At 38.8% G+C, this 18,294-nt stretch overlaps 1 protein-coding gene and 1 pseudogene across 2 annotated transcripts; one reads left to right on the top strand and one right to left on the bottom strand.

Annotated features, from left to right (window-relative positions):
- Positions 1 to 918: 918 nt before the first annotated feature.
- LOC126607708 (aspartokinase 1, chloroplastic-like) lies at positions 919 to 5,211 on the bottom strand. 2 transcript variants are annotated; one of them, XM_050275415.1, is made up of 13 exons: positions 4,675 to 5,211; positions 4,490 to 4,572; positions 4,359 to 4,399; positions 4,052 to 4,203; positions 3,748 to 3,897; positions 3,527 to 3,622; positions 3,172 to 3,288; positions 2,627 to 2,746; positions 2,422 to 2,514; positions 2,180 to 2,296; positions 1,538 to 1,654; positions 1,374 to 1,436; positions 919 to 1,298 (listed from the first exon to the last, which is right to left on the bottom strand). In XM_050275415.1, exons 1-13 carry the CDS (start codon positions 5,065 to 5,067, stop codon positions 1,146 to 1,148), a joined length of 1,695 nt encoding a protein of 564 aa, XP_050131372.1. In that variant the 5' UTR covers positions 5,068 to 5,211; the 3' UTR covers positions 919 to 1,145. The 2 variants fall into 2 exon arrangements, with proteins under 2 accessions (XP_050131372.1, XP_050131371.1); XM_050275414.1 differs by having other exon boundaries at positions 4,052 to 4,206; positions 4,675 to 5,210.
- A 140-nt stretch (positions 5,212 to 5,351) lies between these two features.
- On the top strand, positions 5,352 to 18,281 carry LOC126607707 (pentatricopeptide repeat-containing protein At5g13270, chloroplastic-like; annotated as a pseudogene).
- The last annotated feature ends 13 nt before the right edge of the window (positions 18,282 to 18,294 follow it).

Here is an 18,294-nt window from a genome sequence, read left to right as displayed (position 1 = left end):
TCCAGGCCAGTTTATTGACATATCTGTTTAGATTTGGTGCAAAACGTGTTAAGCTGAATGAAACAAATAGATCGTGCCCAAAAGTGCTGCGCCATTACTGGAAGAATAAATTTCAGTTGATCGATCAGATCATGGTTTGGAAAAGTGAAAATAAAAAGGAGCACAAATTAAAGAAACATAACTTTTAAAGGTAGTAGGCTTCGCTTGAATAGGCTCACCTAAGAGGAAAGAATAAATTCCAGTTGATCGATCATATCATCTTCCTTCATCTCCAATCACTTGCACCTCAATACTTGAAAAGGCTCGCCTAATAAGCTTCGTTTGGTCTTGATCGATTGGATTGATCCGCAAGTAGAGCATCGAAGTAATCCCTGAGACGCGGAGCTTTGTCCCCGACTGTTAGGAATTCTTAGGCTTCCCACTGCACTTAAGGACTAAGGATTAAAATTTCTCCTTAAATCACTATTTTTTGTGCAGACGGAGTGTCCATCTGACCATTTCGTAACGCAAGAATTCCAAGCTCATGTTTGAATTCGGTTAAAGCTGATGACTTCACTTTGACACAGTATATGTATCCATATAGCGTTGCTCCTTCAGTCCTTTGTTGAAATGTGAAGGTCTATGGGTGTCGAATTCGAACTTGGTACTTCTTCCAACATTGAAAAGATCAAACAATAATTAGTTGATCAACTTTTCAGCCTTGTACCCCCAACCCCAACACGTAGTTTGGTAGCTTATTCGGCCTTGGCCTCCATGATCCGTCTAATTTGCATATACCATAATTTAGGTGGTGCCAGCGTTTTATTCTTCCTCGTTACTAACGCAAATAGTCACCCACCCTCGTTACCCTACCTATAAATTTTCATAGTTTCCCTCCACGTTCCAACAGAGAAGACTGGGAAAATTGATAAGTAAAAATTAAAAAGGCAACGTCAATCGACTACCTTGCTGAAGAAATCATAGCATAAATCTTGCTGAGGTTGCCCGTCATATTTGGCGAATGTAAAAATAGCAAAAGAAACATAATATTTCAAGGAATTCGGATGGAGATGACTCGTAAGTTTGCAACTACTGTATTTAAGAGTATGAGCTCAAGTCAGCTAAGAAGAAAATTGTGTTCAGAAGATAAGACTGCCTCATAATCATCATGTTTCTACTGGTAATAGCGAGGCCGACCCATTTCCAAATCCAAATTCTGGTACTCGCTCAGACAGGTCGCCGCTCTCAAAAAAGGCATGGTGAAGGGCCTTGACGCATTTTTCAGCCTCACTATCATTTACTATCAATGAGATGTTTACCTGATTTATAGCAAATCAAATATTAGAAGCAAAAAAAAAGAACGAGTGAAATCTTATTTATTCAGGACAAGAGACCTTGGATGCCCCTTGCGAGATCATTTGAACATTGACTTGATTGGTTCGAAGAACATGGAATGCCTGTGAGAACGGAAGTCCACGAGTTAAGAAAGAAGAGAAAAATAATACACTACTGAAAGAAGACATCAATTACTGGAACATTGCAGAGAGAAATACGACACCTTTTCTAGTATCAGTGAAGAATACTGAACATTCCCTATGAGCGAGATGATTGATCTGTGCTGCAGAAGATTCACGAATGCAATTTTTTCGAGTTCTTCTTCCATGTGGTCAAGTTCCTGTTACGTATGGCACCATTTCATATGCATTTAGAAAACTAGAAAGAACACTTGGGGGTTGGAACTTGAAACAAGGAAATAAAAAAAAATGGTTTTTCAATTTTGTACATCTGAAAATCATACAAGGGTACTTGCATTAAGTATGGGGACATGTTTGGGGACTATTTCTAACTTTTAGTCCCATGCCATTAAGCTGGATCCCCATCAGTCAAATTGTCATCCCCTACCCAAAAAGTTTTGAGTTCCAGACAAATCTTTCAACTCGAGATGTATCAGAATTGATTCTTAACAAACATGAAACTTGAGGCCAACAATGCATATCTATTTTCTATGTATTTTGCATGAATATCTATTTTCTATGTATTTTGCATGCACATCTTTATGTATTTCCCATCGTGGATAATTACAATAGGATGCATCTTCTCCAGAGGTACCTTAGAAATCATGCACAGCTTTGAAAACATTACAACTAAGCACACACGACAAGTAAATCCTTGACAAATGATATAAAATTTATATGCTTACCTGCTGAATTAGTTCCCTACTCCAAAATTTTGATGGATCCAATGTCAAAGATAAACTAACTTCACTTGTTGCAACAACATCCACAGATATGCCCAAATCTTCGAAGGTTGAGAACACCTATTTGGATGATGAACCCCAATGGAGGAGGGAAATCATGCCAGTTACGATTGGAAATTTCAAAACCCAAAACCAATAAGGGCAACAAGTAGAAAACAAAACCAAGGAAACAAAGATTCACTCACCTTTGCAAGGAAACCAACTTGCCCAAGCATGCGTGTACTGACAATATCCAACAGGGTGACATTTTGCTTCAGAACTATGCTAGTTAGAACAGCCTAAAGTTCATTTGAACGGATAAGTTGGGGAAATAAATAAAAGAGCAAGAATGTTCAAATCCTTACACATGCTTCACTTCTCAAGTAAAAAAAAGGATTAAGCTGCCCAAACCTTGCTCATATCTCTTGTTTTAGTGATGAGGGTACCAGGAGCTTTGGGATTATAGGAGTTCTTGACCCTAACAGGTATTTCACCATCTCTAGCTGGTCTCATGGATTGAGGATGTAGAACCTGCACAGTTGTCATTGTGATTATATTTCTTTTTCTACTACTCATTCTAAATGGCAAGCTCTCATGTGGACTCTTATCTACGTTTCACCATACAAATCAGAAGATTAATGGTTTGTCTCTCTAATTACAATATACACATGAAACAAATGAACCGACCATGACGGATGCCATCCTAATCATCTCAATGAAAGATGCTCATGCAAAAATAAGCTGTAGTCTGCAAACTTAGTCTAGAGAACTTCATGGATGGGATCCCAAAGTCCATTTGATAACCTTTCATTAGGTTAACTCTTTGTGCCATAGTTTCTCTCATAAACAGAGACTGCAGATATAATATCAAGACTAATATTTCAACTAACTGATTGAGTCCATTTAATTAGAAATACAAAATGACATCTAAACTGAAAGAACAAACAGAATCTAACCTGAGCACCAAAATATGCAAGCTCAGCTGCCTCATCGAAAGTCAAAAAAGGAACAGGTTCTGCAACAGGACATATACTAGGATCGCAGGTCAAAACACCATCAACATCCTTCCACACCTGCTAAAAATGTCAAATTAGCTTCTGTATAGCTTTTCCAATAATTGAAAGGTAAAAATATTAGCATAAGTTCTAATTAAAAAAAGAAATGAACAAAGTCTCAAATAAATGGCCGTAATATTAGCTAGATCCATAAAGTAACAGACAACAATCAGCATAATTGTGGTGAATGCATGCATGATAGGTGCATATCTGCAGATGACTTCTGGTGGTACGTGCATTCAGAGCCAAATCTCACCTGAACTTCTCGCAGGCCTAGGGCTTTGCCTATTGTTGTGGCTGTCAAATCACTACCACCCCTGCCCAGGGTAGTGACTGCACAAGTTTTCCAGCCCTACAACCAGTAAAACATATGTGATGTTGAAAGCCCAGCTAATAAAGTTAATTTCCTGAGAAACAGATACTTTAAAGCATGCACATGAGCACGAATTGCATTGGGCAGCTAGCCAGGAGAAAGACCTTTCCGAGAAAGCCAGTAACAACAGGAATTGCAGGATCACTAATCCAATCGTCATATAAACGCTTAGCGACAGATGGGTAAGTTGCCTCTAAGATGTCAGCATTGGTGAAGTCATCTGTTGTTATGAAACCAATGTCAAATGCATCATACTGCAATACATTAAGCAGCAAGCATCACAAAAAAGAAAGCTTTAGTGGCTTCTACTAAAAGAAAACGAACATAATCAAAATGCAATCGAGGGTTTGGAAAAGAAAAAAAGAAACAATGTGAGAAACATATTTTCTAAAGACAGGGTATACATACTTGGCGCGCCTTAACACCAATGCTATTTAGATAAGCTGCAAAGATTCTTGTAGACATGCACTCTCCAAATGAAACTAGATAGTCTCTTGTTCGGAGAGTCAACTCTTTCATCATAGCTATTCCCTTCAGCAGTTGCTCTAGTTCTTCCAAGACTACTGCAAAATATGCAAAACAAAGAAAAGCAAATACCCGAAATTCCAATTAACCTCTGATCCTTCACATCATTATCAAAATTTCAAAACTTGACCACACCGAAACAGAAAAGTTTGCATATTTTTTTCATCCCTTCAATAATTAAATTCATTACCCGAAATAACGGAGGCATCGATTCCAAGTTCATAGACAGTCCTGAGCAAATGCAACCACACAGTTTTTAACACCAGTTCCAAAGTCGCAATTAAAAAGAAAATAAGAACAAAAAGAAAACTATGAGCTAACCTGAGATGGAGTTGTTTTACAAAGCTCAATTCTTTGATTTCGGACGCATTCGAAACCCCGCAGCTAACGGCCTTCTCCCCAGCCTAAATGCATGATACAAATCATAGCATTCAACCTCATCATTCTTCACCGATTAAATCAGAGCATTAAAGAAACTAATTCGATATTTATGAAAAGTGCATTACAAGTAAGAGGTTATTAGTGGTCTTCCCCATGGCAGAGAGCACGATGATAGGCTTTTCATCGGGAAAGCTGACAACGAGCTGAGCAATCTCTCTCACCCTCTCCGCCGACGCCAGCGACGATCCCCCAAACTTCATCACGCACGTAAACGGCACCGCATCGGACCCACGGCTCTCTGTCGCATTCTCTTCCTCCTCTTCTTCTCCAAGCACAGCTTCGATTCTTCTCTTCTCGCTCTTAGCTCTCAGCCTACTCCTTCTGCATGCATTTTCCACCGCCGCGTAGAGTGATCGCGACGGCGACAACGCGGAGGAGACCTGGGACAAGTGCATGAGTCTCGGAGTTCGCGAGTAGCAGGGGATTCTAACCCCGCGGAAATGCAACGAAGCCTCCATTTGCTTTGCTTACCCAAGTTGCTTCGACGAATTATCAAATTTTAGGGTTTCGATTTTGCTGGATTTTCTCGGCAACCAAACAAAAGGCGCGACTGAATATTTTATTGGCGGTGCCTACACCCCCTTTTTTTTCGAAGCCAGAATTAACGGAGATTTTCTGTGAAAAGTAAAAAGCACCTGTGCCACCTATTTTATTCGCCGATACGGTGTCGTTTCGCTAACATCTTATAGAAAATTAAAGTTTTCGTGGCATTTTTCAACTGTTTTTCTTTCCTAATTTTCCTGCGAATCAAAAGCTTAAATTTGAATGTCGTCTTCCTTCACAGTCCAACGTTCTCTGCCACCTTCCCGCGCTTTACACCATCCCGATCAGTCTCCGTTCACAAAAGCTGCCAACTTTGCTCAAATTCCGTCGTGGCTTTCCCTGAAATCCACCGCTACGTCGATCGATACCTGCCAAATCGAACTGGGTCAGGTCGAAAATGTGCACCTGGTCTCTCTATCCAAGCAAGGGAAGCTCAGAGGAGCGCGCCACTTTCTCGAGCAGATGAACGACGCGGGTGTATCCGTCAGTCCTCACTCGTATAAATGTTTTGTTTGAAATGTGTGGATTGATGGGTTCGTTGTCGGATGGAAAATCTGTGTGAAGAACCCACCTGAGTTTCTTGAGAACGATGCTCTGCAAATGTATTGTGATTGCGGAGTTTATCGGTTGCACAGGATGAGATGCTTCAAAGGAATTTGGTTTCTTGGGTTATAGTTATATCGCGTATGCGCAGAAGGGTGTTTTGAACAGAGCTATGTCGATGTTTTCGAAAACGATAGAATCTGAGATAATGATTAGACCGAACGCATCGAATTTTAAAGGCATCTTAAGTTCCTTGACTGAGGAATCACTTCTGGAGCTTGGGAGACAGATACATTCTTATGTGATAAGAAGTGAAATGAGTAGTAATGTTTCGGTTGAAACGGCGATTGCAAACATGTATGTGAAGTGTGGGTGGTTAGAGGGTGCTAGGATTGTTTTCGATAGGATGGAAGAAAGGAATGCTGTGGTTTGGACTGGGTTGATGGTGGGCTATACTGAAGACGAAAAATTAGAGGAGATTTTGGAATTGTTTGCTGAGATGGTTAAGAAAAGTGTAGAGGTGGGTGATTTCGTTTTTTCATAGTTCTCAAGGCATGTGCTGGTTTGGAGGACTTGAATATGGGAAGGCAAGTTCGTAGTTACAGTGTTAAACTTGGGCTGGATTCCGAGGTTTCTGTAGGAACTCCTCTAGTGGACTTCTATGTCAAATGTTCAAAATTGGAGTCTGCTTGTCGAGAGTTCAAAAGGATTCATGACCCAATTGATGTTTCATGGAGTGCTATAATCTCTGGTTATTACCTAAAATTCATTTGTACATACAAGCATTCTTCAAGCCTGCTCTGCAATCGCGGGTATAAATTTGGGGACTCAAGTTCATGCTAGGATGGGCAAATACCCATTGATTATGGATAACCGCGGTTACCCGCTCATTTAAATTAAACTGTTACGGTTACGGATAACCGTTTAAATAAATGAACTGTTATGGGTATACCTGTTTACCCGCGAAATTTAAATGAACGGTTATGGGTATTAACCGCGGTTATAAACGGGTAACCGTTTACCCATTTATTTTATATATGTAAAACTAACATAAACCATGTTCTCGATCCAATAATACTTAGCACCCAATAAATTAGCAAGGAATTTATCGGTCTTTCTCTCAATAACACTGCTACAAGAATGATGATTCTCATCATCAAGGAATTGGCCAAATTAATTTAAATTATTTGCGGTCAACCGTGAAATTGACAAAAATGCTTTGACAAAAATGTCTTCTAAACAATTTTTGTAACCCAATAATACTTGGCAAATATTATATTTATCTTCATTGGTAATAGTTAAAAATGCACCAGGATCCTCGCCAGATCCATTCCCTAGGGATCCCGCAATTCTATCCGTTCATTGTATATCGTGCGGTCAGTTTTCGTTAGGTACTATTTACTTTTGAATTTTAAAATTTAAAATTTAAATGATTTCTGACCGCACGATATACGATGAACGGACAGGATTGTGGGACCCCTAGGATCCCTAGGGAATGGATCTGACGAGGATCCTGGTCCGTTAAAAATATCGTCCGTAAACTATTATTTCACTTATTGGAACGGTATAAGGACTTAAAAAATTAAAATATAGAAATGTATGATGAATGTTCCTATAACGTTGTTTAATTGTCAAAAACAAAAAAAAAATTATGACAAATTTTTTTTTTAATTTTCAAGTTGTTAAAAAACATGTAGACGGGTGAAAAAGAGGTAATGGTAAAAAAAAAAAGATAAATGAGTTAAAAATGATAAATGGGTAAACGGGTATTAAACGGTTACGGTTAAATGGGTATGCAGTTATGGGTATGGTCAACCATTTATAAACGGTTATGGGTATGGGTATAACCGTTTAGGCAATTACCCAACGGGTAAACGGTTATATTGGTATGAGCATAAACGGTTATGGGTAAATAATCGCGGTTACCCGTCCGCCATAACCATTGCCCATCCCTAGTTCATGCTGATGCAATAAAAAGAGGGCTCGTTGCACTCTTGCATGGTGCGAGTGCATTGATTACGATGTACTCAAAATGTGGCAGATTGGACTGTGCCAATCGAGCATTTGAATCGATAGATAAACTTGATTATGCGGCCTGGACTGCCATAATATGTGGTTACGCTTATCACAGCAATGTCTTCGAAGCCCCTACGTTTTTCAAAATAATGCAGAATTCAGGTGTAAAGCCAAATTCAGTAACATTTATAGCAGTTTTAGCTGCTTGCAGCCATTCGAGTTTGGTCACAGAGGGAAAGCAGTATCTGGAATCAATGAGTAAATGAGGACCAACCATTGATCATTACGATTGTATGATTGACGTATACTCTCGTGCTGGGCAACTACAGGAGGCACTTACTTTAATTTAGAGTATACCGTTTGAACCCGATGCAATGAGCTGGAAAAGTTTATTAGGTGGATGCTGGATGCATTGAAATCTTGAGCTCAGAAAGTTAGCAACCGAGAACCTCCTCCAATTGGACCCGGAGGACACTGCTAGTTACATAATTATGTTTAATTTGTATGCATCATCCGAGAAGTGGGAAGAAGCTGTATTTTATAGAAGAATGATGCCTGAAAGGAACTTGAGAAAAGAAATTGGATGCAGCTGGATTATCGTCAAGGGCAAAAAGCATCGGTTTATAGTGGGCGATCAACACCATTCTCACATAGAACATATATACTCGAAACTGAAGGAGCTGAGCATTTTTTTTCAGGGATGCTGAAGATTTGTTTCTTACCGAGGAGGACGCATTGAGCGGTTTTCCCGAAAGGAAAGAACAGCTTTTTCACCACAATGAGAGACTTACCATAGCATTTGGGCTTATTTCCACACCAGGTGATGCCCCTATTGTGGTTTTTAAGAACATCAGGGCGTGCAATGATTGCCATGAGTTCGCAAAACATGTTTATGTGGTAACGGGGCGTGCAATTGTTGTGAGAGATGTTGAAAGTACAACACCAGCCCAATAATTAAGTTCCAGCCCATTTGGAATCATGAATGAGAATATGCTAGAAAACTCTAGCAAAGTGCATCAATTGGTGTTTGGATGGAAAAGCCAAAGTCCACCGTCTTAGGCTAGAAAAGCCTAGAACCATCACAAACCTTGGCTAAAATTGGAAGAGCCCAATCTCATCAACTAGGTGAGTCGATTTAACAAAAGCGGTGGAAAATGTGTGTGCATGATCAATGCACTAGAAAATTCTAGTGATAGTATAAGTCGGCAAGTATGCCCTATAAATATGGGTGTTGCTATGTAACCAATCAACCAATCAAGCAAGTAACCAACCAACCAAGTGAGAGTGAAAACTAAGAGTAGTCTTGTGAGAAGTGTGAATGGTTTAGAGTTTGTCTCTAGAAAGTGAGTAAATGTCATTGCTTCTAAAGTGTCTTTGAGAGTTTTGAGTGTTGAAATATTTTGTGTGTAATACAAGTAATTTGTTTACTTATGTTGTCTCTCCAATACTTGTGTTAGAGTTATGTACTATAAATTTTTCCTCAACAATTGGTATCAGAGCGGTACGATCAGGAACCTTCTCTAGTGAAGCTTTTAAGAATCGTGAGAAGTTTAGTACTTCGCAAGATTATTCGTTAATCTTGTTCGGCTTATCGAAGTTCTGCTGACACGATGGGAGATCTTCAAGTTGTTGAAGGAATCAAGAAGTTGAACAACAAAAATTACAACACATGGGCGACGTGTATGGAGTCTTACCTACAAGGCCAAGATTTTTGAGATGTCGTCGACGGTAATGAAGTTACGCAGCCGGAAGAAGACACCAGTGGCATTTTGAGGAAGTGGAAGATCAAGGTAGGTAAGGCCATGTTTGCCTTCAAAACCACAGTTGAATATGACATGTTGGAGCACATACGGAAGGCCAAGACACCAAAAAAAGCATGGGATACCTTTGCCACACTCTTTTCAAAGAGGAACGATGCAAGACTCTAGCTTTTCAAGAACGAGTTGTTATTGGTGGCCCAACGAGACATGACGATTGCCGAATATTTCCACAAGGTAAAGTCCATTTGCTATGAAATTTCTGAGTTAGATCCTAGTGCTGCCATTATAGAATTCAGGATAAAAAGAATAATTATCCATGGATTGAGACTCGAATATCGAGGCTTCATTGTCGCTGTACAATGATGGCCGACCCAACTATCACTTGTTGAGTTTGAGAATTTGTTTGCCGATCAAGAATCATTGGCAAAGAAAATGGAAGGGGTCTTGTTAAGAGGTGAGGATGAAGCGCTCTACACCAAAAGTAAAGGCAGCTTTAGGTAGCGTGCTGATGGTGCATCTAAAAGAAATGGTGATAAGGAAAAAGGTCGTCAAGGAGAAAGAGGTTCTCGGCCATGGGGAGTTCTGAAGTATCATGGCAACCGTGGTCAGTCCCAGAATAATAAAAGGTTTGAGGGCAAGTGCTACAATTGTGGAAAGAAAGGCCATATGGCGAAGGATTGCTGGTTCAAAAGGCCTGCAGAAAGTAACGTTGCCAACTCAGAGAAGAAAATTAAAGATGATTGGGACGTCGTTGCGTCTCTAGCCCTGAAGGAAGAATGGGATACAAAAGCATCATTTTGTTGGTGCTCAGAAAATAAGGTGTTGCCTGATTCGAAAGAGATTGAAGATACATTGCAAGGGAAACTGGGAAACCAAGCTGCCTAAATCCAATCAAGTCCAAATAAGTCTGAAGATTTGCTTGCTGGAGACGATGTTGAGCAAGAAGTACCCAAGAGTCCTTGGCAAACTGGTGTGTATCAACAACCAGAAGAAGTTAGACCTAGTGAAGTGGAAGAATCAACTCCACAATCACAACTAAGGAGGTCAACAAGAGTACAAAAGCCAAATCCTAAATATGTCAATGCTGCTATAGTTGATGGAGCAGTAAAAGAACCTGAGACGTTTGAAGATGCATCATAGAGTTCTGAATTGATAGGAGCTATGGAAGAAGAAAGCAATGCGTTTAAGTAGAATCAGACTTGGGATTTGGTGCCAAAGCCAAGGAATGTGAAACCCATATCTTGCAAATTGGTGTACAAGGTAAAACGTCGTCCTGATGGTTCAGTTGAAAGGTACAAGGCTCGGTTGGTGGCTCGAGGCTTCTCTCAGTAGTATGGACTAGACTATGATGAAACGTTTAGTCCAGTAGAAAAGCTTACGACTATACGAGTCTTACTTGCACTTACAGCTAACAAAGATTGGAATCTGTACCAGATGGATGTGAAGAATGCTTTCTTGCATGGAGAGTTAGATCGGGAGATTTACATGATGCAACCAATGGGCTTTAAAAGCGAAGCTCATCCTGAGTACGTGTGCAAGTTAAGGAAAGCACTCTACGGTTTGAAACAAGCACCAAGAGTGTGGTACGATAAGATTGCAGAGTTTCTCACACAAAGTGGTTACTCAGCGGCACATGCAGATTCTAGCTTGTTCGTTAAAGCTAATAGAGGAACGTTAGCTATCGTACTAGTGTACATGGATGACCTAATCATCATAGGCGATGATGAGGCAGAAATTCGTCGAACAAAGGAGAATTTGTCAATTCGGTTCAAAATGAAAGAACTTAGACAACTCAAGCACTTTCTTGGATTAGAGGTTGATCGCACACAAGAAATGATAATTTTGTGTCAGCAAAAGTATGCAAAAGACTTGTTGCAGAAGTTTGGGATGCTTGAATGTAAGCCAATCTCAACACCGGTGGAACTTAATGCCAAGATGTGTGCACATGAAGGCAAAGACTTGGAAGATGCAACAATGTATCGACAATTGGTAGGTAGTCTGATTTACTTGACTTTGACTCGACCTGACATTTCTTATGCAATTGGTGTGATGAGTCGGTACATGCAAAATCCAAAGAAGCTTTATCTAGAAGCAGTTCGACGAATATTGAGATATGTAAAAAGTACAATTGACTATGGTCTTTTGTACAAGAAATGTGAAGACGGTAAGTTGGTTGGCTATTGTGACGCAAATTTTGCAGGAGATCATGACACCAGGAAATCAACCACTGGGTATGGTTTCAGAATTGGTTCTGGAGTAGTTTCGTGGTGCAGCAAGAGACAACCAACAATGTCTCTGTTAACTACAGAAGCAGAGTATAGAGCAGCAGCAATGGCAACACAAGAGAATGCATGGTTGGTACAGTTGATGAGTGATCTACATCAACCAGTAAATTATGCAGTACCATTGTACTGTGATAACCAATCAGCAATTCGCTTGGCGGAAAATCCAGTCTTTCATGCGAGAACTAAGCATGTGGAGGTACACTACCATTTCATTAGAAAGAAGGTCTTGCAATAAGAGATTGAGATGAGACTGATCAATACAGATGATCAAATTGCAGACTTGTTCATAAAAGGTTTGAGTACCGGCAAGTTCAAAAAGTTCCGTCATCAACTCAACATGGAGGAAAGAATAAGCTGGTGTTGAGGGAGAGTGTTGAAAGTACAACACCAACCCAATAATTAAGGTCCAGCCCATTTGGAATCATGAATGAAAATATGCTAGAAAACTCTAGCAAAGTGCAGCAATTGGTGTTTGGATGGAAAAGCTGAAGTCCACCGCCTTAGGCTAGAAAAGCCTAGAACCATTACAAAACCTTGGCTAAAATTGGAAGAGCCCAATCTCACCGACTAGGTGAGTCGGTTTAACAAAAGCGGTGGAAAATGTGTGTGCACGATCAATGCACTAGAAAATTCTAGTGATAGTATAAGTCAGCAAGTATGCCCTATAAATATGGGTGTTGCTATGTAACCAATCAAGCAAGTAACCAACCAACCAAGTGAGAGTGAGAATTAAGAGTAGTCTTGTGAGAAGTGTGAGTGGTTTAGAGTTTGTCTCTAGAAAGTGAGTGAGTGTCATTGCTTCTAAAGTGTCTTTGAGAGTTTTGAGTGTTGTAATATTTTGTGTGTGTAATACAAGTAATTTGTTTACTTGTGTTGTCTCTCCAACACTTGTGTTAGAGTTGTGTACTCTAAATTTTTCCTCAACAAGAGATTCCAACAGATTCTATCACTTCAAGATTGGGGAGTGTTCTTGCAGAGATTATTGGTAACCTAAGCAGTTTCAATTGTAGATTTGGGCATGACAGTTGCGGGATGGATGCTTTGAAAGAACAATCTCATGGTCACTAATTGATATCAGAGAGAAACGTACCTACACCCGAAATGTCATAGTAACATTATCTCAAGTTAAGATATGAGAGAGAAACGTACCTACACCCAAAATGTCATAGTAACATTATCTCAAGTTAAGAACATGATCTCATGAGAAAGTTAAACAACATCATCATCATATAGGTAAGCCATTCTCAGGGTTTAGGGCGGGGCACATGGTTTGCCTTGGCTCAAGCATGGGTTCATGGAAGCTTAGGCCGCTAGTGGGAGAAAACCTTGTGTCATATTGGTGTATACATCCGTGTGTTCAATGGGGTGCATTTAATTTAAACCTTGATACAAAAGGCAATATCATTTGTGATGTGATTCTTGATTGAAGCTTATAGATTAATTTACAATTTTGGATGTGGAGACTTAAATACGGGTTGTTGATATCGATTTTTAAGTTGTCTGTGTGAGTTGTACCGTTTTAATTTTGCTTCATCAAATTGTTACTTTTACACTCTTACTAAAATTCATGTTGAACACATCATCAATGTACTATAGAAGTTTTAAACAAATATTATAGTTTAATCTACAATATCATGTTGCATTCAATACAACGTTAAAATACACTCTTGAAAATTAACAAAACAGATGATAAACTTATATTACCTTTCGTAGTAACATTGCATGTTAGTGCACACGTGCCCGTCTGTCGGAAGGATTGGTTATACGTGTCTCTTGAAGATTGTTGTATCAATAGAAGCACTAGTCACCTTCTCAAGTGCACACATAATACAGAGGATCATTGCAGTTGGTAGTTAATAGTAGTTAACTCTTCTCTTACAATTATTTACTGCAACTCATGCTCCTTTGTGTCTTTCCTTTGTGTGTGTTCAGTTCGTTGACACGTCTTTCAATGAGAATCACAACATTTTCTTCCTTTTTTAGTGGGTCCAAAACCATCGCCACCATGCAAGAAGAGAACCGAAACTCCGTAAAAGCTAATTCTTTTTCCTTCATTGTCTTATTTTTGTAAGTTTCAATAACAAATTATAAGAATTCAACAGAGATTTGTGTGCGCATGATATCCATTGTTTGGTGAAAATATGGGAATGTGAGGATGAAGTTTCACATTGGTGAGTGATCAAATTATGTAAGGGGGCTTATAAGAGGTTGTGTTCTTCACTATATTGTCAATAAATTTTACAGTAGAACCTCATCTTTCTTTAGCAAGAATATAAGAAGAAAACCGTCAAGTAAAGACTCTTTATTTGTAGAGTATTTGCATGAATAGAGTTGATAAAGTTTTGAACGGGTCCCCAAAATTTTTTGCCATCTAATAATGCTATACAATAAAAAAAAATACTTTTATTAACATTTTAAAATCTCATCGTGCGCTTCTCATAAGTTTAAAATTTTTTCTTTCTAAATATAAGAATTTGGAGTGCATAATGAGATACTTTGAGTGTCAATAACAACTCCATAAAAACGAACATTATTTTTTCTAAATTTTATCATATAATAATGCTATACATTCAAATGAAACTTTAAAGTTAGAGATTTTGAAGTCTTTTTTCTTGTTTGGTTGTTTAATATTGAATTGCTTTTGATTATTTAGTAAAAGTTATTTTTGTAGCTCTTATTATTTATTATTTAATGATATTTGTAAACTTATAATCAGTGAGTCCTAAAGTTTGTTTTGATTTAAATTATTACTTTCTAGCATCAATATATTATCCTACTTTTTTTTTTAAACCATCTTAAAGAAGAAGCTCTTATAAATTTCACACAGAACTTCTGTAATCTCAGAAAAGCCATGTTGCCAAGTATTAGAATACGATAGAGTTGAAGTTTGTTGAATATGATCCAGTCAAAAAGTATACTTGGAGACACAGAATATAAATGAAGTTGTGATCCAGGATGTCTGGTTAGATATCATTGTACAGAATTAAAGAAGTAGAAACAAACAAAACCCACCTCGTAAGCTCCTATGCTCGTAGCTATATGAATATGATTGCATCATCTCATCAGTTGGGCAGCAAGTTACAAGTTCCTGAAAGTTGACGGTATTGGTAAAAGGCACAGCGTCGGTTAAATGTTAATTTCAGTTGGCGCCAAATAAAATTTGTGGTGGGGTTTGGATAAAGTCCTCCTGGTCCTATCCGCATCCAATCCTCTCCTATGAATTATATACATATATATATATACACACAAACACACACACACACTTCAGGTTGCTACTCACACGCACATGTATATATTTTTCTCCTCACCCAATCCCTTTTTGTGTGTTGGTTTTCTCTCACCTCAAATTATTCCTCCTTCACTCACTCTCGCACCCACTCATTTTTTTCACTCTTTTTCTTCTTTTTCTTCTTTTTCTTCTTCTTCTTCTTCTTCTTCTTCTTCTTCTTCTTCTTCTTCTTCTTCTTCTTCTTCTTCTTCTTCTGGCTTTTCACCTCTCTTTCTTCTCATAATTCAACTTAAAGGGCTCCTTGCTTTTCTTGGCAAGTTTTTGGAGCGCTGGGTTTTGTTGTATGCAGCTTTTCATGGTTGGTTTCATTTCTTTCTGGTGAGCTTTTACTTATTTGTGTTTTTTTACAACTCAGTTGTGCTTTTGATCTTCTCAATGCTAGTGAAGAGGGTTTTGGTTTTTCTAAATTCTGCATGCCTTAAAGATTTAATGAATTGGATTTGGTGGAGAAAGAAAAATGGGGATCGATCTTACAATTCTTTCTAGTAAGTATAAAACAAATATTGTTACTGTCCTCCACCGACACTTGGGATGTCATGGTGGCGGCCAATCGTGCACTGCCGTGTCATTTTTCACGTGACAATGTCTGATTGACTTAGGATACCGTCACCATGGGTTCCCAGGTGCATGGAAGTTCGTTATGTGTTTTCTAGTATTTGACAAGACAAGGCAAGTGATCATTGCGTATCTTCTATACTTCTAACGAAAGTTGCACTTTTGTGTAGGGACTTCTTGGATGCAGTTTAAATGACTTTGATTTTGGCATCTTCAAACTTAATTGCTTCTGGATAAAGCACCGTCTTGAAATTATCTAAGTCCATATGGATTTTGGAGAGACAAAATGTTCCTACGGCAAGCCTCCGTGGATATTCAAAGGCAGGTAAGCGTCCAACAGCACTTGCTTTTTTTATAACTTGACTGCTCTTTGTTCTTGGTAATGAAAAGGGACTTGCTGATTGCCCTGGTTTTTGTACCTAGCGCGTTGTATCAACTCCATCTTGTCAAAGCAGCAACTGTCCGAGCATGCATTCCGAAAGATTTCAGATTAGTTGAAGCATTTGGGTAAGTATAATTATAACATCGTTGTAAAAGAGAATAGTGTTCATATGATTTGTGATTGTTTTGAGAATTTGATCACTGAAAATTGTGTTTACACTTGTTGCAGGTATACTCTTGGCGGCTTCTTTCTTGCCAACTATGATGACAGTCCAGCAGGAGTCTTTGATGAGGTTTATGTCTTCTGTTTAATCGTCTCATCTAGGAAGTTAATACTTATTCGGCCTTGATCCAGAAATGAATCAGTTGTTGTTTATTGTAGGAGTAGTCCATGTTTGCTTAAGCATAATAAAGAAAACACATAAGTTCAAGTTTATTCAACCAGTCGCTAACGAGAGTGGGTTTATTTTCTCCCTCTCAGCTCGTTGTGATTGCTGGACTTGTATGGAGCCCTCCAACGTCTTGCGCGTATGTTTGCCTCAACCTTATCTTTCTCTGTAATAAGATGCTTGCATACAATCTTATTCCGGAATATGTACACTGTTAACTTTGGGGCTAATTATTCCCTAAGCTTGCCTCTTGAGCAACAATACCATAATTCCTAAACTAATTTATGTAGATCTTTATACGAGTGGTGTGACTGCCAGTTGAGTTAAATCTTTTCCTGTCAGATGTGACATTGTGTGAGGGTATTTAGACTTGGTAAATCCTCTTTAGGAGCAGAAAGTAGCGTGTCATGGGGCGTACACGCAGAACTCCTCTCTGGGAGAGAGATCTGATTACTGAGCTATGCCTAGTGACAGCTAAATCATTAGTTTGTTCTTGTTCTGAATTAGAGTTGATACAATCCTGTTCTGAAAATTGGTTTTGAAGTAGTTTACTTATAAGCACGTTTTCTTGTTTTTGTCAAACAGCTGGGCAGCTAAGGTGCTTGTGAATAGTGATGAAGCTTGTAAACATGGACGAAAGGTGGGACGCTGCATAAGGCACTTTGCAGCAGAGCTTGTCGCGAATTCTTATTTTTCATATGTAATTCTTATGTTGGTTGCAGTGCCCTCTTGCAGGAAGTAGGGCTTCCAAGTCAAGTTGCGAGGTTTTCAAAGGTATGATTTGCATTTGAATTATAAACATGTTTTGCAGCTTGCATATGGTGAAATCTTCATCCCTAAGGTGGACTATGTGTAAAGTTTTTTACTAAAAGTATTTAAGAAATCCATTTTTCTGTGCAAAACAGAGGATTACAGCAGTTTCAAGGCAACCAAAGAGCAAAAATATTGGATTTCTTAATGTAAATGGTAGCAGTGCTGCCTTCTGTGATTCAAAAGATTCTATGGAAGTTCAAGTGACCGAAATCAAGGCTTTGTCGGTTAAAGATTCCTGTAATGTCAACCTTACCACTTTCAGTAAGTTGGTTAATTTAAACATCTCATTTCAATAGTATATGTCGGATGTTTTTCCTCTGTGGTTTTCATCTTGGCGTGAATCAACCACTAATGTTCCTAATTGCGAGTTTAATGACGGCAGTGCCTGAATCGAGTGGTGAGTTGAGGGGGCCGACGATCAAAATATCACTTCCAAGTTTTAGGTAAGTTTCTCGCTTAGTTTGTGTTTTGTGCACATAATTCCTTATGCTATTAGAGTTTAGCTGTTTCCCTTATTTCCTTCCTTCTGTTGTGAAATCGTAGCGGCGGCACAGAATATTATCCCAACCTTCTCAAGTACTCTTGCCGGATCGAGTGCAGGTTTTCTTTTAGTTTCAGCTACTTTTTTTATGTTCATCAGGCTTCATTATGTTAAACTCACATGTATTCATCGGTTTCCACCTAACTCAAGTGTTAATTGTTAGTTTGCTGCCTGATCCCATTCTGACAGGGTACGAGCAGTGCATCCGGCAAAAGTATCAGGACCATCTCTGATGCCAATGAATGAGACTAAACAATCTTCAGAAATCCATACTAGCAATGCAAAGAACCACGCAACTGAAGAATTTGTGGATAAATGCAACCTCCTCTGGGAATCTGTGATGTTATCCAAGCCTGTATTGGCATTGGAGTTCAGTTGTATGAAAATGCAGGTTGAAGCTCCAGTTGTAGTTTCCAACTGTAAGAACTCTTTAGCAACCACTTGATCATAATTTCTTTGGCAGGCTGTAACTTTGTTTTATATATTTATTTTTGATGTATTTTCCATGGAATTAATTGGCTCCACCTGAATAATTCAAACAGATCGATTACTTGAAATTATTATTCTCAA

This window comes from Malus sylvestris, chromosome 16, assembly GCF_916048215.2.
Source record: "Malus sylvestris chromosome 16, drMalSylv7.2, whole genome shotgun sequence".
NCBI classification, from domain to species: domain Eukaryota; kingdom Viridiplantae; phylum Streptophyta; class Magnoliopsida; order Rosales; family Rosaceae; genus Malus; species Malus sylvestris.
This window is presented reverse-complemented; position numbering and strand designations above follow the sequence as displayed.